Source organism: Bos indicus x Bos taurus, chromosome 8 (assembly GCF_003369695.1).
Source record: "Bos indicus x Bos taurus breed Angus x Brahman F1 hybrid chromosome 8, Bos_hybrid_MaternalHap_v2.0, whole genome shotgun sequence".
Lineage (NCBI taxonomy): Eukaryota > Metazoa > Chordata > Mammalia > Artiodactyla > Bovidae > Bos > Bos indicus x Bos taurus.
The window spans coordinates 27,535,486-27,557,314 of record NC_040083.1 but is presented as its reverse complement, the minus strand read 5'-3'; the positions used below and the strand labels follow the sequence as shown (position 1 = coordinate 27,557,314).

Genomic DNA, 21,829 nt, shown 5'->3' with positions numbered 1-21,829 from the left:
TTCTTCACCTTTAAGATACTACCTGGATTCTTAACTCACTGTAATCCACGTCATGCTCTGCAGTTTACAGCCTGCTGGTTAGCTTATGAATCACACAGATAATCATGTAAGTTAAAAGCAATTTTACAGAAACAGTACAGGATTCTTAAAAAAATTGCCAGTCTTTTAAATAAATCTATGGCACCACTATCATCTCCCTTTCTCTTTTAATAACCTCTTCAAACATGCTTGCAAAGGATAGTTTCGAACAGCCAGCCCCTCTTTCTCCCACATCCAAAAATTCAAAATCAGATTAGATACTACGATAGATACTTTTTACCCATTCAAAAGTATTTCTGAAACCAGAAGTGGCTGTGTTTATACATGAGGGATGTAGGTTTGGACCCAGAGAGAGTTAAATTAATATCCTGGCTTTACCAGTTCAACTTACAGTACATCTTCATTTGCCCAGTAACACAATCTATAGCCAACTGCTAACCAAGTCAATATGTGGTAAGACTAACAGCCACCCTAACTTGCCTTGATAATTATTCTCCTTTAACTGACATAATATTCAATATACTGTTGTTGAGAGCAATAATGCTAAAATTGATGCCTTGAGGGCTACAAGACAATTGAGTTTTAGCCAGATAAAATGACTTGTACACTAATAGTGCATTATAGGTTTCCACAACCTTTGGATGCACATTTTACAGTCTACCTGCTCAAATATGTTACATGTAATTATATTCAAAGTCTTTTGAGCATACCTTATCATTACTATATATAATTTTAAAAATACTGGCCAATAATCAAACAACATGGCTTAAGACAAAAAAGGTTTATTTCTAAATAGCCTATTTTTTTTTAATGAAATGATCATTGTCTCACTACATAAGTAACAGCGTTATGTGCTTCAACTTCTTGCTTTTTTCTTAAACTGAGAATTGTTTTCATAAGAAACAAGTAGACGATAAATGCTGAATAACAAAAAGCATCATTTAAATAAAATTCATATTACATCAATCCTACCAATAAAACAAGACAGAAACTAAACATAGTGTTCCTCTAGTGTAAAAATCATCTACAATTTTCTCAAAATGTCAATTTTAGACTCTGAGAAAAAATATTATATTAAATTTGAGACTTTGTCAAAATTGCCATGAAATTAATGAAAATTACCTATAATTTAAGAATCACAATAATTGAAAGTGTTTCTTCTATGTAGTACTTCACCCCCAAATTAGAGACTATAAATATTAGTTAATGGCTTTGATGAATTTTCCTCTGAAATTTCATTTCTCTTGTAATTCGTATTTTTAAATCTGAGGCCTTCATACAGAACAAAACGTGGAGTATGTTTTCTATGCCTGCCCTAGAAGTTATGGTGAAATACTGAGTAAAAATTAACACCTCAGTAGTAATTTCAAGTAAAACACAGAACAGGCACTGTTCGAGGCAGAACAATAGGGTTACACCCCAGGACAACTAGCAGACTCTGTGTTTATTGCCATCACAGTGCCATGGTACACTGGGCTGTCATGATGGCGAGTCATCACAGTCATGCACGTATGCACGTGCTTCCATAAAGAGGCCACACGTACGGTCCAGGTAACTCAGGCAAAAACAGACACGTAGAGCAAAAGTAAAGCATCGGTGTCAGAACTAAGCATCACAGTGAGGCAGTAAAATGGGAACAGGTTGGGGAATATTACTCTAATTTTTTAATAAAGGAAAGAGCGCTTAGCCAAGTTGACAGTTCCATTCGAAATGCTGCAAGAGGTTTGTTCCTTCCTGTAGGGTAAAATCCATCCCAAACGGACATTACTAACCCCATGCAGAAACCACTGGAGAAAGACACGGCACTGCGTGCACCTCTAGGCTGGCAGGAGCAGGGACTGTGAATCTGCTTCCACGCTTCGTTCTTTCTGGCCTCTTTCTCCTGGACCCCCTCAGGTCCCCCTGACCACCCAGGACTTAACTCTCCACTCACCCCAGTGAAATGTACCCATCCCGAGGCAAATGAGATAATGCTTGTGAAAGTCTTCTATAAACTGAAAACGTAATATATAATTATTCCTGTTATCAGCATCATCTCATCTTCTGAGAGCCAAATTCCCCGTGCCTTCCCAAGTTGACATCTCACTACAAAATGATTCTACGCTAACCAAGCAGTCATTGGAGCAGACAGGTGATTCTACCTTCTCTGACCTTCCCTCTTTCTTTACTTCCGCACAGCCCTCGGTCTGCTCACTTGCCCTGTCTAACACCTGGAGAACGATAGGAATGTGTGTGTGTTCATGCTAGGTTAAAGCAACGGTGAAATTCTACCCCCTTCAACCCTCACTCATTACACACCAAGCTGGTAGCCTTACACACATCACAGGCTGGTTTGGGGAATCAACAAGCCTGGCAGAGCCAAAACCATTTTTTTTTTTTTTTGAAGGGGTCAGTTCTCCTGGTATTATTCCCCATGAGAAATTTCAAAACATTGCTTCAGATTCTACCTTCTCCAACTGCGATCTCCTTTGGCAAGAGGGAGTATCTCTTCATCGTCCAGTGTGGTCTTTTTGGATCCTGGGGTCTCCCAACATGCCGCTTTCAACATTTACCCTTCAAGGGTCGTAGGAAGACAGACGGCCATAAAAACATTTCAGAGGCAAAGTACACAATGCATAACGACTTAGGAGATACGGCAAAAAAAAATAAAAATAAAAAAGACAGAAAAGGCGAGGAGCCTAGGGGTATGGGGAGTGGAGGCTGCCGGCCTTCAGAAAAGTCTCTTACCAGACCCGAGATGCCCTTGACACAAAGAAGGGGCTCAAGCAGGAGGAACAGCTGCTGTGAAGGCCAAGTCTGTAACCAGGTCTGCAGGTTTTGGAATGCAAGGGTTTACTGGTTACAAAAGCAGGGAGTTTACTACAGAGGTTACACAGTTTTTCCTCTGATTTGGATGAAGCAGCAATAAACGGTTAGGGTGCAAAGACCACCAAGGAAGTACCAAACCTACCAGGTTAAGTGTGAGAACGAACTCTGCTAAACCCAGATGAAGAGCAGTCTCAGACTGCCGCATACCCATCACCCACCTCTGAGCCCTCCCTTTCAGAGGAGGCTTCCAGAAGACTCAGGGAAGCTGGGAGGCCCATGTTGTAGGGAAAGGGAGCTGAATTCAGACGAATGCAAACAGAGCAACCCTAAGCAACAGGCTACCATCTCCCTTCTAACGTTCACCACGGAGCCTGGGCGCCGCCGGCTGGCAGACAGTTCCTGCTTTCCAATCCCCTGCCCAGCCCGCCGGAAGGACCACGTTAACCAGAATGGGGCATGCATGCCTGGGCCTGCAGGGGGTGGGAGGGCAGGATTGGCCCAGGACTCCTACCCCAGCCCTCCTCCAGCTGGCCCCAAGACACCACTCTGGCGCCTCCCCCTACCTGAAGGATGTACCCCCGGACGTAGTCGCGCAGCGTCCAGCCCAGGCCATGCAGGATGTGGAGCACCTCCTCTTGCTTCAGGACGCTGAAGAGCCGGTCCAGTAGAATCTTGAGCCGCACGGGCACCGCCTGCGTGCCGTAGAGCATCAGACTGCTGATGTCGAACACCACGTTGGACTGCACGATCTCCACCTGCGTGGGGTGGTACAGGTGCTGCGTGCTGAGCTTATCCAAGGCTGCGGTGGTCCCGCCGGAGGTCCAGGGGCAGCGGGAAGGCAGAGAGAAAGAGGAGAGGGCGGAGATAAAAGAAAGGAGAAGCCAGTTACTGGAAGTCACGGGGGGCTGGGTCTCCATTTCTATACCTGGAAGATAACCGAAACAGGACGGTGTAATGTGCACAGCGCTCGTCCCACCTCCTCCCGACTTGGTTATGTTTCTGTATTTCATGTGTTTATAAAGTCCAGACAACAGCAGACACAAAACACACTTGTTTGCAGGAAGAGAGCCACCACGGAGGCTTCTAAATGACTATGGCTGGCACTAAAAACCCAATTAATTTGCTAATTGAACTAGGACTCAACCCAAGTCACCATGGTGTCGCCCGTCCCTGCACCAAAAGGAGGAACACATACACAGCTGCCAACTCAGGCCCCAACTGAACATTCAACCAGCATCACTGTTCTGAGTAAGATTCACCCCTTAACATACCTGGATGGCTTAAAGAGGAAGAGGAGGGTGTTCTTTGGACTTAATAGGGGTAAGAGGTTAATCCAGAGGGAATAAGAAAGGCTGACCTCTGGGGGGCAGATGGGGGCTGGTCATTTACCTTAAGCTGAATTAGCTAAGAGGAATTATTCCAAGACTCAGTTCTCCAAAATTTCCCTCTTGTTGTTTACCCGTTAGTTTAGTGTTCTCTAAGTTATTCATAAGAAATTAACAAAAAAAGAAATTCAGGTCATAAATAGGTACTTTTATTAGCAGCTGTGATAAAGGGTTTAGTATGAGATGAAAATAGAAAAAAATGACTAAAATCAAAGTATGAGAATTTGTGTGTATTTCAGCTGTATCATCTCAGCATAGAAAACTGAGGATGACCATTCTCAGAGTAAATATGTTCAGTGGAACTAATATTTCAATAATTAGGCCTTTTTCTCCTCAAATTTGAGAAATCACATTTCTGCCCTAGCTCTGAAAGCCAGATAAGGCTATTCATTCTCATCCCCATCCTTACCTGAGTTACTGAGAACCCTACTGCAGATAAACATTTTTACTCAGTTTCTCTAGAGTGACCCATTAAGATACAGCATTGTCCCATCCACAGGGCTCAAAGAGATGCTGCAAAGATGACTGCGATAATGAATGAGAGGTCCTGTGAACCGAAGAGAAGGCAAAAGCACCGGATTAGCTACCAGAGTTATACAGGTATGACCTTCTAGAGATTTAAGGAGAGAAACACGCGAGCCTGAAAGATGCTCACCTAAGTGGGCGTCAGACAACCACCGGGCTCAAATCTACCTAATTCTACCAGCAAGCACCCAAGGTTTCTGCAAGTTCTAACCACTGTCTGGTCGAATGCCTCAATCCCCTCAATTCCCAATAACCTTCTCCCTGAGCAATGCAGGCTACCATAGGTGCACACACTGAGCAGCTCCTCTTTTAATACACCAGTATTTCTGCATATTAATACAAGTATTTAAAAGTGCACGCACACACACACAATTTTTCGTGTTTCAAATGTACTTTTTCAGGGCTCCTCCTCCACTCTCGTTTCCTCCTGACTTGTGGTCACTGGAGAGTTCATGTACTCTTGATAAATTGCCTTCTTACATCCACAGTGTAAAGGCCCTTATCATTTACCCGCTGGCTTCATTCAACACATTTACTCCCAGGAATACTTTGTCAAAGAGTTCGGGTTTCCTCATACTTCATTTCTTGCAGCTGATTTGTCTGATCTTTCCTATTCTAGTGGTTAAGTCAACTTTGAATAAATAGCTTTAAAAATTAATTTAACGTTTTAGAAAGATAAGGGATTCACAAGCCTAGGGACTGAAGTCTTCTCTCACTCCACAGGGCATTTAGACGGCAGGAAAGAGGCATTATCATCCCTGTTCTTCTTCAAGTACAGCTTAACTACTCATCTTCTGAGCAGTGGCTGCTCTGCTTACAGAATCCAGCATCCAGCTTGGGTGGAATCTGTTCCTCCTCCCTTTCCCTTTATCAAACTCCTCGTATCAGACTCCTTCACAAAATACACTGCTGTGACCACAACAAATATGAAATTGGGAGAGTGGAGTAGAGGGGGCATAAAGTGCAACCAAACCTGATTTCTGTCCATGTGACTGGCACTTTGTTGTCTACGCATTGAGTATATATATGTAGGGGTGTGTGTGTTCTAGGGCCAAGTGTAAAGTCTCACCCCTCTCTCTTCCCACTCTTTAAAAAGGGCTGGCAGTTTTAGAGGATGAAGAGAACTAAACGTTGAGGGTACAAAGAGAGGCTGTTCAAAGAATTGAAAAAACACAGGTAGAACAGATAAGGCAGAAGTATATCCCTAGATACGCTTATGAGACCATCAGAGAGTAAGAGTATTCAAAGGACATGACTGGGGACTTCCCTGGTGGTTCAGTGGTTAAGTATCTGTCTTCCAACAAGGGGGTGTGGATTCCATCCGTGGTCTTAGGAAACTAAGATCCCACATGCCGTGGGGCAATTAAACCCATGCGCTGCAACTAAGACCATGCAGTCATAAATAACTGAACAAACATTTTTTAAGAAAATAAAAGGACGTTACTGATTGTTTAGCATGCCACATGTCCAGAAGTAAGAATTCTGTTGTAAGCCACGTAACGAGACAGTCGAGGTCAACAAGTTTTTGTGTAAAGGGCTAGACTGTAAATATTTTAGGTTTATGGGCCTTGCCTCCAGTTTCACAACTACTTACCTCTGCTATTATAGAGAGAAAAGCAAACTTAAACGAATGGGCATGCCTGTGTTCCAATATAATTTTATTTACACAAATAAGTGCCTGGCTTACATTTTGGGTTCTGATATGAAAAATAAAAGGGTCGGCCAAACAGTTTGAAAAGTCAATATTTGATAAGGAAAAAGCTCCTAGTGTGTGATTTAAGCAGCAGTTATCAAGGAGATGAGCCATAGAGGAAGGTTGGAAAAATTAAACTGCCCAGCCTGCTGATGTCAACTGCAAATTTCAGCATAAACACATCATCAAAGATTATGCTCAAATGTCTTAAATGAAATCAAAACTTTCTGCTTTATAACTGCTGGATGGTACTGAGTCACCAAGTTGTCAACAGCTTTAGGGGGATGTCTCCTTGGTCAGCAAAGGGTTCAGTAATGATTTTTAAAATTGTCATAGTAACAGTAAACTGAGAACTGGACTCTGCCTAAGGTTATGCTCTTCCTATGTCTGATTGTGGGGGAATCAAGACTGGAACTCAGGCAGCTTAGAAATTTGAGCCAATAGGAATGAAGGAAAAGCAGGGCAAGAACTTGTTCAGCAGGATGGAGTGGGAAAAGACGGTCCCCTACCTTTATGAGCTATGGGCCAACCCTCTGTTAAGATTGTCCTATACCAACTGTTTTGCCAAAATTCCTTTTCCAAGTGAAATCTTTACCAGAAATAGGACATAAAAATATATGAAGGTGAAGCTACTCTTGGTAAAGCTTGAATGGACATGAATTTGACAACTTCCCATTATGAGTTACTATCTCTTCCCTTCCTGTCTAAGCATCTCAGTGGGACCCCTAGAGTTCTCAGAAGCACAGTTTGAAAGCGCTTTTCTATACAATGAGATGATATCAATTGTTCCTCCGGCTGTGCTTCCCCTTCATTCTGGGTACAGAAACCACATTTCCCTTCAGGGAGCCCCTCTTCTTGTACACTCAGTACCATTTATTTCGTAGAATATTCCTGAAGCCAGGCCTGGAAAACCAGCACCTCCTAGTTCCTTGGCCACAAAAACCAGTTTAAGAAAGGGCAAGTGACCTAAGTCTAAAGAGCAATATTGAATCCAGGGTTTCAGTTAGAACTGTGGGGAGTTTTCCCTCCTTGAAATCGGTAGTTGTCAAATATGCTTGGGAATGAGAGTCACGTGGAGGACAAGTGGGCTGCAGAATGGCTGGAGAAAGACTAAGGACTGACAATGCTGTTTGAGCCAGAAGATACAGTTGCAGAAGACACAGTTATTTTTCAGTTACACGAGCCAACAAAATCTCTCTCCCTTTCTCTCTTCCTATGTCTGAAGTAGGATTCTGTAATTTGTATCTAAGAGCCTTAACTAAGACAACTACCTTTTGGGGGTATTCTTTCAGCTAGATAACATGTATTTCAAAGAAGCTGTCAGCAGTTCAACTAAAAGTATGTTAGTTCCAGGCCAAATGCAATTCACAATATCTCCAGTGACTGGAATGAGGGTATCCCTAACAATTTTATATCTCACACAAATTTGCCAAGGGTGATGGACATCATCAGCAACATTAACAAATAAAAATAATTGTTGTATGGGGGGGGGAATAAAGGAAATGATCATTTAAGTACTAACTAAATGTCAGGCAGGCATCATTCTAAGGTTATAATGATCTTGTTTAATCCTTTAAAAAGATTAAGAACACAAGACATTACTATTACTGCCTACAAGTTCTATGAGGGTCAGTAACTGGCCTAAGGTCACTTAGTTATTTCTCCCAAGAAATTCTGTTGCTACTGCATGTTCAGATAAACAGTCAATAAACAACTCTAGTAACATGCAAGTCTTCATCATGCTGGAAGTCCCTAACTGCCAGCAGTCTGGGCTTCCTGCCCATCACTCTGCTGAAGCAAGCATTTCAAAGGTCACCAACACCTGCCTTCCTACAAAATCCAATCGCTTTTCCCTTCATTATTCTCCATGATCTCGCCATAGCAGCTGACCTTATTGATCACCACTCCTCCTAACGCGCTCTTCTCCTTCATTCATGCATACATGCATTTACTCACTGGCACTTAACAACTCATCCCCAAGGCAGGTGCTGCATGCAGATGCTCTCGTCGTCTATGCTATAAAAGAGATGTGATGAAGTACTGACGGACACAGAAGAAAGGGCGACTCTGCAGGCGAGGGAAAGTCTTACAAGATACTGGCAAGCAAGAAAGGAAGGTGGCAGTCCAGGTAGATGGAACTAAGGTAGGGATTCTCAAACAATCTGTGTCCAGAATCAGCAGAAAGGGCTTGTTAAAACATAGATCAGATCACTGGGCCACCCTCCCCTGGAGTTTCTGATTCATTGGGTCAAGGGTGGGGGCTAAGAAACAGGATTTCTAATAAACCTCCACAAGACACTGATCCTGCTGGCCAGGGACCATACTTTGAGAACTAATGAGATGTGTGTAAGAGAACCGAATATCCAACGGATGTGACAAACCTGCGGCCAACAGGTGGAAGATGGATACAGAAAAGTCAGACAAGCAGTCTGAAAGAAACCTTAACACTGCAAGCCAAAACCTCTGGAAAGGTTATAATTTTATTTCTGGCTAATAGGATATAGAAAATACTAAGTATTTCATAAGATTAAAATGACATAATTTTAGATGTAAAACTCTGATGAGTCCAGAGGTTTATCAAAAGGAACAGTTGTCAGCTGGGGCAACTTGGCTCACAGCCACAACCCCTAAAGAAGAGGGTTGAAAGGGAGATGGTCAAGATTCATTTGAAAAACTACTGGGACTTCCCTGGTGGCTCAGGAGTTGAGAATTGGCCATGTAATGCAGGGGATGTGAGGTCCATCCCTAGTGGGGGAATTAAGATCCCACAGGCCATGGGGCAACTAAGCCGGGCGCTGTTTAACTCCTGAGCCCAAGTGCTCTGGATCCCACATGCCACAGCTAGAGAGAGGCCTGCGACTGCAACTACAGCTCCTGCACGCTGCAATGAAGATCCTGTGTGTCACAGCTACGACTGGATACAGTCAAATAAATAAATACTATTTTTTTAAAAGGAAAAATTACCACAGGTGATGCTGACATACACCCCTAATACAGACACATCACTGAAAACCACAGAGATCAGTCAAAGGGCAAGATGACCGAGAGCTAAGTGAACAGGGTAGGAAATGTTTGCAGTGCTCTACTGTGAGATGTCTTGTGTATGTTTGTGTGTGTGTGTGTTAGTCACTGAATTGTGTCTGACTCTGCGATCTCATGGACTGTAGCCTGCTAAGCTCTTCTATCCATGGAATTCTCCAGGCAAGACTACTGGAGTGGATAGCCATTCCTTCTTTCTCCAGGATCTTCCCAAACCAGGGATCAAACTCGGGTCTCTCCTGCACTGCAGGCAGATTCTTTACCATCTGAGCCACCAGGGAAGCCCTTGGACTTCAAATGATGATCTGCATAAACCTGGGGTATGCATGGGCCTTTCAGAGATATGCAGACACATGGACTCAGCTTCCAGATCCTGAAATCCCGTACCTATTCTTTCCCAAAGTGAATTCCCCTGAGAACAGACCTGCCTGTCCATGCAGACTATCGTTTAGTCACTCAGTCATGTCTGACGCATTGCAATGCCATGGACTGTAGCCTACCAGGCTCCTCAGTCCATGAGATTTCCCAGACAAGATTACTGGAGTGGGTTGCCATGTCCTTCTCCAGGGGATCTTCCCAACCCAGGGAACAAACCCACGTCACCTGTATTGGCAGGTGGATTCTTTGCTATTGAACCACCAGGGAAGCCCATCCATGCAGATTATCCACCCCCAATCCTCCTTTGAAAACTATACCCTTCCTTCTTGACCAAATAAAAGGCACACTCTGCCTTGACTTAGTGCACTGGCCTAGGGTGTAAAGCTCTCCTGGGTGCCAAAATAATGGCCAATTTGAACTGCTTTGTGAAGCCTTATTTAATGGTTAATAAAAGCACTAAGAACCTAGGCAAGGGCCCTCTTTCCCTGATTATGCAAGTAAAGGGTAACTAGAACCTGGTATTTGGGTCTATGCTGAAATATTCAGAATTCAGACATTATGTAAAATGGGGCAACAGTCAAGTCACCTCTTGAATTCTTATATATGATAATGTATCACTTTTTAGAAAGTATCCTATGAGAGCAAAGCAGAAATGTCCAATGCTGAAAATGGCTTTTCCCTCCATTCTTTTCAATTATTCCTGATAAGTAAAGCCCCCAAGCACATGTGATGCCTACTCTTTTAAATTCAGTTTGAATATTTTCTTAGACCTGTGAAATTTGTTAGATACACTGAATAAAACCTGTGGATATGAATTTTACATGATGTCTTTCAGAAACAATGTTTATTATTTAATAAGGTAATTACTACCCATTTAATCAAGTACTGTCAAAATATTTATTTGGTTATGATTAAGCATCATTTGCATCTTATAAAGTTTTGAATATCTACATCCTCTTAATAGAGATAAAATTACAATAAACTATGATCTAAATGCCAAAGCACTTCATTTTTAGCAATATATAACTCCTTTCATTAAATATGTTATAAATTTGACCATGTTTTTATAAAATATGAGTCTTATCTATCTTGTTCCTAAAGTCCAACACCAGACAGTGATACATAGATGAAACCAACTGCATTATCAAAGTAATATTTTTAATTTTAATATATTCCTCACTTCATAAAAAAAAAGTTATACTTTATAGCACATCATTAGTAATTAAGTAATGAGAAATAGCATTTCTATTGTATACTTAGTAAGTTAACTTCATTGGCTCTACATTTTATTCTAGACTGTTTCAGCAAACTATCCTATGACATGCAGCCCATAATTTATTGATTCTTATTAATATTTCTCAAAATGTATATTAATACATTCATTTGAATTGAAATGTGAGTTCATTTTTTCAATGATAATTAAGTCTGATTTGGCAGCCTGATTTGACCATGAGCACTGGTGGAAATTTTCATCAATTATGATAGCTAAATCAGCAGTAATAAAAGTATCTCCTTTAAAAAAATATATATTGCAGAAGTCATTTGAATAACATAGTATTTTTATTTTCTCAATCTTTTTGGTGTATACAATAATAAATGATATGCCTCTAAATGAAACATTCATGGCTAAATTTATAAACAGGCATTCATCATGTCTTGTTAGTGCAGAAATTGAGAAAGTAAATGACTAACAACATCTGAGTAATAAGGTGGATGACTTGCATTTCTTCCCTCTTAACAAAACGAACTGATCACTCTGTAATTGTTGGCACATTACCTAAAATGATTCCTAACAACTGAATGCTGATGTTATAGTTTCCAGCCGCACCTATTCCTGTGAACAGGTGGCCAAGCACTTAGATCTGCAAAAATGGGGAAGGAAACGAGAGTGTACATTTTCTCTTTCTTCCAATAAGATCCATTCATTTACTGACACATGAACTAATCGGGGAAGAAAACAATTCATTGCCCTATCCATTTTACTGACAGATGCATTTCTGACAAAAATTCACTTCACATTTAATAAGTTAGGAAAATCTGTAACATTTATATTACTTTGATCATATTCCTCTTCATGATCAAAAGTAAACAATAAAATTTCCACTTATAGATATATTATCTTATTTTCTTAATTTTTCCTGCAGGCATGAATGATAAAAGACTTTCCAATGAACATATGATTTCATTTTTGGTAATGTTATTTGGAGACGGTGAACTGGAAACAAGAGTTAAGGAGAAAAAATAATGACTTAGAGCAATGACTTAAAGTTCCCGATATTTAAAGAGTGCTCATTGTCCTCCAGACTGAGAACAGAGTTTCTAAAGCCAGACACCAAGGGTTCAAATGTTAGCTGTGCCACCAACTTGCTTATGACCTTGGCAAGTTACTTAATGTACGAAAATATTAGGATGGCTTTTTCTTTTCAAAATTCTTTTGGGGGCAAGCAAGCCAACAGCATGGAGACCGCTACCACAGTACAAGGGGAAAGAAAAGGAGAACAAAGAATCGAGACCAAGCTAACAAGTATGGGGAAGAAAATAGATGCTTGAAGTGAAGATGAGTCAGAGTTCCAGGATGACTGAGATTTTTGAATCTGGAGGATCTGGACGGGAAATCAACTAAGATGCCTGGGACCTGTCAGGATTCCAGAGGCACCACCTCTCCAGCTGTCCACCTGTGATCATCTGCCTTTGGCAACCCAACTACTCCTGCACTACACAGGCCATCCCCAACCTGTAAGTTGAGTTCACCCAAGCTCTGTGCCCTAAACTCCAAACATGTCCTTGACCCCTTTACTGTGAAAGGGAAGCCTAAGAAACTCTGCCAAAATGCTTTAAAAAAATCAAACCTTTCCTGTTGCATTTTTTTTAATGAACATGTCACAGATGCTCAATGAAAAAATATCAATTCAAGAAAAACAAGCAGAAGACAACATACATAATCCCACCACCAAAGGCACTATTTACCTACACATTGATATAGCTGCATCTATTTTCTTCAATCCATAATTCTATATTGTTGTTGTTGTTCAGTCTTTCAGTTGTGTCTGACTCTTTGCGACCCCATGGACTGCAGCACACCAGGCTTCCCTGTCCATCACCATCTCCTAGAGTTTGCTCCAACTCATGTCTGTCTACTAGGTGATGCCATCCAACCATCTCCTCCCACCTTCAATCTTTCCCAGCATCAGGGTCTTTTCCAATGAGTCAGTTATTTGCATCAGGTGGCCAAAGTATTGGAGTTTCAACTTCAGCATCACTCCTTCCAATGAATGTTCAGGACTGATTTCTTTAGGATTGACTGGTTTGATCTCCTTGCAGTCCAAGGGACTCTCAAGAGCCTTCTCTAACACCACAGTTCAAAATCCTTTGGCACTCAGCCTTCTTTATGGTCCAACCATGTAATTCTATACAGTTGAGGCTATGCTAGAGTTAAAAATTTCTATTTTGCTGTTGCTTTTCCATTGACCTTTACATATCATGAACATTCAAAATGAGTGACTGTGAATGTTTCCACTGCAGCTCTCCTGGATCTATTCCGCCTCTCTGGACTAACCTCTACCACTGTAGTACAGACTTTTAGACTCTCCTAAGTCCACTAGTGAAAGTGACTCCTGGCTGGTCTGGTGTGGTGTGGCCTGCCTCTGTTCTCTCTGGCCTAACACAGAAAGAACAGTCAGTTTTCAAGTCAGTCTTCTAAAAAGAGATGTTTTACTCTTTATACTTCTCTGAAAACAGTGCTGCTGCTGCTACTAAGTCGCTTCAGTCGTGTCCGACTCTGTGCGACCCCACAGACGGCAGCCCACCAGGCTCCCCCGTCCCTGGGATTCTCCAGGCAAGAACACTGGAGTGGGTTGCCATTTCCTTCTCCAATGCATGAAAGTGAAAAGTGAAAGTGAAGTCGCTCAGTCGTGTCCCATGTCCAACTCTTCGTGACCCCATGGACTGCAGCCTACCAGGCTCCTCTGTCCACGGGAGTTTCCAGGCAAGAGTACTGGAGTGGGGTGCCATTAAAAGGTAATTATGGCAGTTTAAGAAGTGAGGTGGGGCTGCTAGCTGATCAGGCACTGACTGAAGTTGCATAATTTATTCTCTTTCCTACAACTTCAAGTATTATTTGGGGGCATCCAATGGATTTCTAGGTAAAATCAGTATGAAATCTAGTGATATTAAAGAAAACAAGCTTAATATCAAGGTGCAGAGACTGGATCGTAATGAACAGACATTATGAGAATCATAGTACAGATCACTAAGTTTGTGATCCACGTGCTAGATTTAGGGTCTCCTAGCTATAAGAAAAGATACAGTAGAGCCAGTCCTCCTCCATATCGATGGGTACTGATCCATGGACTCAATCAACCATGGATGGAAAATATCCACATACAAAATATTCCATAAATTTCCAAAAAGCAAAACCTGAATTTTCCATACTCTAAGACTACTTACACAGCATTTACATTACACTTAAAATGATTTACATAGCATTTACATTGCATTAGGTATTACAAGATGATGAAAATATATGGCAGATTTGGGAGGACGTGCATAGGTTATATGAGTGACTTCACTTTCACCGACTGAGCGACTTCACTTTCACTTTTCACTTTCATGCGTTGGAGAAGGAAATGGCAACCCACTCCAATGTTCTTGCCTGGAGAATCCCAGGGACGGGGGAGCCTGGTGGGCTGCCGTCTGTGGGGTCGCACAGAGTCGGACACGACTGAAGTGATTTAGCAGCAGCAGCAGCAGCAGCATAGGTTATATACAAATACTACAGCATTTTATATAAGGGACTTGAGTATCTATGGATTTTGATATCTGTACAGGTCCTGGAACCAAATCCCTTTGGATACCAAGGACAAGTGTACAGACTTTGAAAGGGTGTCAAAGAACAGCCAACACAATAATATTATAAGAGCATCTACAAAGAAAGACTATTTTTCTTTTGTAAAAGGTCTGGAGGAAAAGAGAAAAAGCAAACAGGTAAATTAACCTCTTTTTAGTATACAGAATTTTTTTGGGAAAAAGAATAGAGTTTAACCACACAGTATGGATGTGTGTGTGTGCTAAGTTGCTTCAGTTGCATCCGACTCCTTGTGACCCTAAGGACCATAGCCTGCCAGGCTCCTCTGTCCATGGGGTTCAATAGGCATTCTAGTTAAAAAGAAGGGGAAATTCATACTATAAGAGCTTCTTAAACTGTGAATTAGATTACTGAGGAAACATAATTTACCTGGATTTCTTTAAAATGCCCGAAACAGAAGCTTAAACTGGTAATTTTCTAGTTTAAAACAAAGGAAAAATTAAAGCCTGGATATAATTTCAATAAATACTTTGATAGAATCCACAGCTTTTCAAAGGAAAGTGGTGGCTAAGCCACAAGACACATAAGTCATTGTGAAGAAAACTCATTTCTGACAAGAACAGAATCACCATAAGGACAACAGCCAGCATATTTGTGGTTCATTAATGGAAGTATGTAATTTAAATGTAAAATAAATGTAAAATGTAATGCAAAATATGTAATAAATGTGAAGCAATATATACTTTTAACTACACTGCTAACTTAAAGAACAAAGAAATGCCCTTTATAAAATTCAGTTTTCAAATGTATAAAATACTACTGGTAGTGTGTGAGGGGTGGTTATAAAAGAACTTGCATCTATCAAATGAAATGTGAATAACTATTTTTTTATTTCAATTTTTAATAACAGGAATTACTCCCCAAACCTTCAAATAAATTAAAATAAATGTAAACCTGTAATTCTACAGACTTCACTTCCAATATTTTCTGTGAAGGTCATAGAAATAAGAACATATTCAGATACTTTTTTTTCCTTAATGTTGGAGTATAAAAGTGCTTTTCACTGATCCTAGAAAATTGGCTCTCAGTGATAGTTTATAGTTCTTAGTTTTCCACAACTTTTTTTAAACATAACTTTCTTTAAAAGCCAAATTCAAGTGACTTAGGTGGTTTCCACAGGAATATGCTCTAACACTCCAGGCCCTGATGTCCAGTAGACTTCACCAAATAGCTGCTCGGGCACGGTGGTGTGAAGCTCATAGCCATTCAATACAATGAAAACCGAGCCAAATGGAATGGTTTTTCAAAGCCACCTACTTCGCAGAGTAAGACAATTAAAAATGTGTATGAAAACAGTCTAAAAGAAAGCCTTCTATTTTACTAATTTCCAGTCCTGTCCTGGATATTTTTAAAATTTCAAATACTAATTTGAAGCAATTTTACAAGTGGAAAAAAGTTAAAGAAGCCTTATTCTTTGATTTTGGGAGAAAGCCAACTGAGCCCTAAATTGCAAAGCTAATTGTTTTGAGAACTCCAGTCTCTTGCCCCAACTCCCCTTAGGATCCAAATTATAATAGCATCAAGTGGTCAGCTTTTAGGAGCTCTGGGTCCTAGAATACTATTTTAATCTCTAAGAGGTTAACATTTCAATGTGTCTTTAAAGGGCTGTTTTATGGAATTCTTTCCACAATTACTTTAAGAGTCAAATAAAAACAGCTGTTCACAACAGAATTTTATTAGGGCAATTTCTGGGGTCAGATTTTTTAAGTTTTGATTACTTATAATCAGAATATTGTTCCCTTTCCTACTTTAAGTACCCAGACCATAACCTCTGAATTTATGAGGGTGGGTGGCTCTTCATTGTTGCTAATATGACCAATAATTTCCAATTATACCACACTTTATAATATGCACACTATACCCAATATAATGATATGTCATTTCAATGTAGCTAGCCCATGAACTTCTACAGGTTTAATGGGATTTTGCGTATTTAGAATTTCATCATAAAGGGGCCCTTTGGAATCATTAGAACATCAATCCTTTCCCATTATAAGACTCAGCTTTCTTACTAGGCAAGAGCATCAGAGTGCGAGGCAAAGGCTTAATCTACCATAGGTTGAGCCAGTTCCTAGTAATAGCTGTCACACTGGAGGAGAACAGTAACAAATGGCAATGATGACGGATTAAAAACTTTTCAGTGAGTCAGGTGATCAATAAGGAAGGTGGACCATGACCGTTACTAAGAGAAAAGCTCGTTATGACTTCAAGTAATATTTAGATCTGCACATTTTACCCACTACTTTGGGGGGACAGAAGTGTGCCACCTGAGAGCAAATTAAGTACAAAATAACTCATGTTCCCTTTAAGTCACAACTTTCTAACTGTAACTGTCAAAGTTGAATTAATTAGGATATTTAATATCAAAGAGAGAGAAGTCTTGCTTTTAGAATTTTTTTTTAAGGAAAGAAGAAAAAGAATGATATGGAGCTGAAAGAGTTGATCCCCAAGCCTGGTGATAAAAACTGTCAGTCCTTATATGTGAAAGGCTTATTTTTTTTACTTGAACAAATAGTGTGTCAGTGTTTTTAAGTCAAAAAAAAAAAAAGACACCTCTACTGAGCCACCATAAACCCTGATTACATTACTATATTCTGTATGCCTTAGGTGAAGAGTCCTTGATCTTTTTTTTTTTTCTCTTAATACATGAGGGATAAGTAGATGAATACTCTTATGGTCCATTAGGAAAGTGAACCTACCCTGTAGGGAGGAAAGGGGGACAGAAGGAGTTCCAATGAGCCCCAACTGTCCTACAGATTTTAATTGCTCCCTATTTGACATGCAGCTTTGGGTGTATATGGATATGCACACACACACACACACACACACACACACACTCACAATTAGTCCAGGGTAGAATTTGAGCTCCACTTGAGACTATATAGGTAATATTTCAAACTGATTGGCATTTCCCCCCCTGTGGCCTTATGAATAATACAGTCCTCACAACAGACTTTGGAAATCATTAAAGTCTGACTGAGGCACACGCAGAAGTAGACTGTCAATGCGCGCTCTCTCGGTTAGGAGACTAAACAGATCCTCGGTTGTACTTCTCTTCCTTCTTCCTTTTCCTTTCAAGGCCCACTTTTGGGGGTATGTCTCTCCTCATCTGCATCTCCATGAGTAGGTGGTTAAGCGGAAAGAGGAAATGCAATCTGCAAGCTTGACAGTAAGTCTAGGAAGACATCAAATAACTGAATCTACCTGCTGCGATCAGGTTTGGGGATTATTACTATTATTATTCCTTCTGTTGTGCTATCCAGTCTCTAGTTACCAAGGAGAGCTGAGAGCTGACTACACAAAACCCTGCTTTATGTAATTCACAGATCAATGAATTAAATGCACACTGACTACAAAACATATCCCCTTTAAAACTAATACCTTGTTTGCTGAATATCCTTCTATTCAACAAACAAAAAAATGAATCCTGTAAGAGAATAATCACCCTACTCCCAATTTATTAACTTTAAAGACTTAATTTTCCTGAAGTAGCATAGATCTGTATCAGAAACTTCATTATGGAAATATTGCAAAAGCAAGTCATATTTATTTTCGATAGAATATGGGCTTTAAACTCTACCACAGCAGTGAAGAAGTATTTCAAAACCTAGAGAGAACAGTAATACAAAAGCCAGCACTTGGTAGAAAACACCTAAAAGAAAGAAATGATTATATTCAGTCTTTTCTTTTTAATGAACGTCACCTTTGTGTCACAAGTATTTTTCCTTCCCTCTCCCAGTAAGTCAGTCTGAAATCTCACTCTAAATCTATAATCAATCTCTCTTTCCCCCACTGTAATCCCTTGAAACTCTGGGCTATCACACACACTTTTGACACTGACGTGTGTTTTCTTCTGGATTGCTGGATTTGCTTAATGCATATATCAAGTATCAAACTGCTTTGCATCAGTGACTGGCGGGATAAAAGACCTCTCTATAAAGATTTGCTCATAAAAAAGGGCTAAGAAGGCTGTCTTAGGAAAAGGCTAAACTAACCAATTTTTAAATGCATGAGCAGAAAATGTTAAGGACTAAAGCAACACTTGCTGATTTTTTCACTAATATCATCGATGTACGACTGAGCAGAGAGGAAGGCCTTAAACTTCCCATCCCATTTGCTATCAGTTGGCTCTTTGACACCTGAGTTATCAACAAGGCAAAAGAGCATTCAGAGTTTAAGCCACTTGCAAAGTGAAACTATTTTCTACCATCACAAATACTTCATGGAGACCAACTTTTGAGAAAAAGAAGTCTCCTGAAATGACATGAACAAAGAAACGGAGGAGATATTGGTTAGCCCAGTGAATCCTGGTTACCAATTTCATAATAATGACTCTAATGTCCAATTAGAAGACAAGGTCTATTCATCAGGATCAACAGGCACATTGTTTTTGAAGATCCAAAATTTCAAGTGTAACCATTGTTCCTGTAGATATTTCACTGTATTTAAAAACCAGTAATAGAAAACACTTGCCAAGTTCATTTAGTCTCTGACTGAGGCACACATATGTGATCTCCTAATTTACAGCTTGCACATACAGATGTTCACACTTAGTAAAAGGGCTTCTTAATAGCTTTTTTTAATTAAAAGTGTGTTGATAATAGGTGTTTTAAACATATCCAAACAACAAAGCTGAACTGACAAATGCCTGTCTTCATGTCTCACATCGAGGCAAGATTTTATGAGAGAAACGACTATGATTCAGTCACATGTCTATAGGATAAATGTTAAACCCCCCCCCCCCAAACCTCCAAATGAAATCTTTCATTAATTTTTTTCTCTATGATCTGTTTCCAAGTCGAAAATGTTAGATTGCTACTAGGTTTATGTAGCCGAAAGCAGAACCACACAGCCGTTGCTGGCTGCCTGCAGTTTTTTTCCCCTTGCAAAACTTTGAACCCCATCCAGCTTTGACACACTGCCTCTTCAGTTAATAACTATCAAGTTTCCCCTTGTCTCCTGTCTACTTTTCTTTGAGGCAATTGCGCACTCAGCACCCCGAGATAATAACACACATCTATAAGATAAAAGCAATGGCATTAATGTAATTGTCTGCCTCTTTCTCTTTAGCCTAATCTTTTTTTCCTTCAGTTTTGACTGCCTATGTGACACCTGTTTTTGTCTCCTCTGATCCCACGACAGGTTTTCCGCTGACAAGGTTTTTGCCTGACAGAGATTCTGCAGACAAGAACATAATAAAATATGAAGAACTGCTTGTCAGAGTTTCTGCCAATGCTCATATGAAATAAAGGAAAAAAATGACTTTTTAAAATTTTTTTTATAAGGGGCCCTGTGACGGTCGCTTTTGGCCCGTCAGGAAAAAGACCTCCCTGGCCAGATTCTCCAAGCCAAACAGGTGTTTTCTTTTATGTGAGAGGTTGATTTGTTTTTTAATTTCTACTGATAGTGGAAAACATGAACAGCCAAAAGCGGGGGAGGGGAGAATTTCTTACCCTCAGATTTTTGCAGGCAAAGGAGTATTGAAGAGCTACTAAATAAAAAGTGAAAAATATTTAGCTCAAGACAGATCTTCCAAATAAAACAAAAATGCCAATATCTGTTAATGATCAAGCAAATTTAACTTCTCTAAAATTTACTTCTTGGTTGGGTAGGCTACTGAAACCTTCCACCTAACTTTCACTTGTTTTGTTGCTTGAAGATGCACAAAGGAACAAAGATGAAAACAGGAGTAAGGACTGATAAAGAAACACAAAAACAGAACTAAAGGCAGGGTGGGGTGGTTTGCAGGCTGTGCTTGAGGCTGCTGGGAAAGAAACTGGCAATCAGAAATCAGAGACTTTTAGGTACATGCAGGAGATTCCCATAATCCTTCCTGCCACGTGCTACCTCACTCCCTCATGTTGGGGATGCTACAGTGGGTTATCAGCACCCAGAGATGAAGAACTGTTTTTCCTGAGGTCCCAAGCTAGTGGGAGGCGTTGGTATTATAGAAACTACCCTTCTGGTCTCAGTGAAATATACTGATACTACACAGAACTGATGCCTTCTAACTGTGGTGCTAGAGAAGACTCCTGAGAGTTTCCTGGACAGCAAGGAGATCAATCCAGTCAATCTGAAGGGAAATCCACCCTGAATACTCATTGGAAGGACTGATGCTGAAGCTCCAGTATTTTGGTCATCTGCTGTGAACAGCTGGCTCATTGGAAAAGTCCCTGATGTGGAGAAAGATTGAGGGCAGAAGGAGAAGAGTGTGTAAGAGGATGAGATGGCTGGATGGCATCTCCGATGCAATGGACATGAACTTGGGCGGACTTCGGGAGATGATGAGATAGGGAGGCCTGGCATACTGCAGTCCATGGAGTCACAAAGAGTCGCACATGACTAGGCGACTGAACACCAACAATACAGAAGGAAAGACTTAATTGCTTCTGGGGGCAAGGAGGGCCAGCTTCCCTGATGACCAGGGCAGAGTCAAGTGCAGCCATCAATAGCACGGCACATGTGAAAGCACAAAGGACCGAGTGAAGGAAGGACAGGAGCCGGGATCGGGGATGTTAGGATGCTCACACAGATTTCAACTTCTCTACCAGCAAACCAGGTTAATCAAACACATGATCTCACACTGAGATCCACAACAGCCATGCCTAACAAAAACAATTCAAGTCACATATGTAATTTTAAATCTCTCTCAGTGCTCAGTTGCTTCAGTCGTGTCTGACTCTTCACAACCTTATGGACTGTAGGCCGCCAGGCTCCTCTGTCCATGGGATTCCCCAAGCAAGAATACTGGAACGGGTTGCCATTTCCTTCTCCAAAGGATCTTTCTGAACCAGGGATCGAACCCATGTCTCGTACGTATCCTACACTGGCAGGTGGGTTCTTTACCACTGGTGCCACCTGGGAAGCCAATCTCATTTAAAAAGCAAAAAACAAACAATGAAACTAATTTTTCAAAAATAGTTTCTGTCTAGCCCAATACATAAAATATTTCACCAATATGTAGACCACTTACTTAACTTATATGCAGAGTGTATCACGCAAAATGCCTGGCTGGATGAAGCACAAGCTGGAATCAAGACTGCCGGGAGAAATATCAGATATGCAAATGACACCACCCTTATGGCAGAAATTGAAGAG

At 40.7% G+C, this 21,829-nt stretch overlaps 1 protein-coding gene across 9 annotated transcripts in view; it reads right to left on the bottom strand.

Annotated features, from left to right (window-relative positions):
* The window catches only part of BNC2 (basonuclin 2), a 485,381-nt gene that overhangs the window by 142,649 nt on the left and 320,903 nt on the right, over window positions 1–21,829 (bottom strand). For all 9 annotated transcript variants that reach the window (XM_027549181.1, XM_027549182.1, XM_027549187.1 and 6 more), the window contains one exon: window positions 3,411–3,646. In XM_027549181.1, coding sequence (XP_027404982.1) covers window positions 3,411–3,646 — 236 coding nt within the window. The remainder of the gene's footprint in view (window positions 1–3,410; window positions 3,647–21,829) is intronic.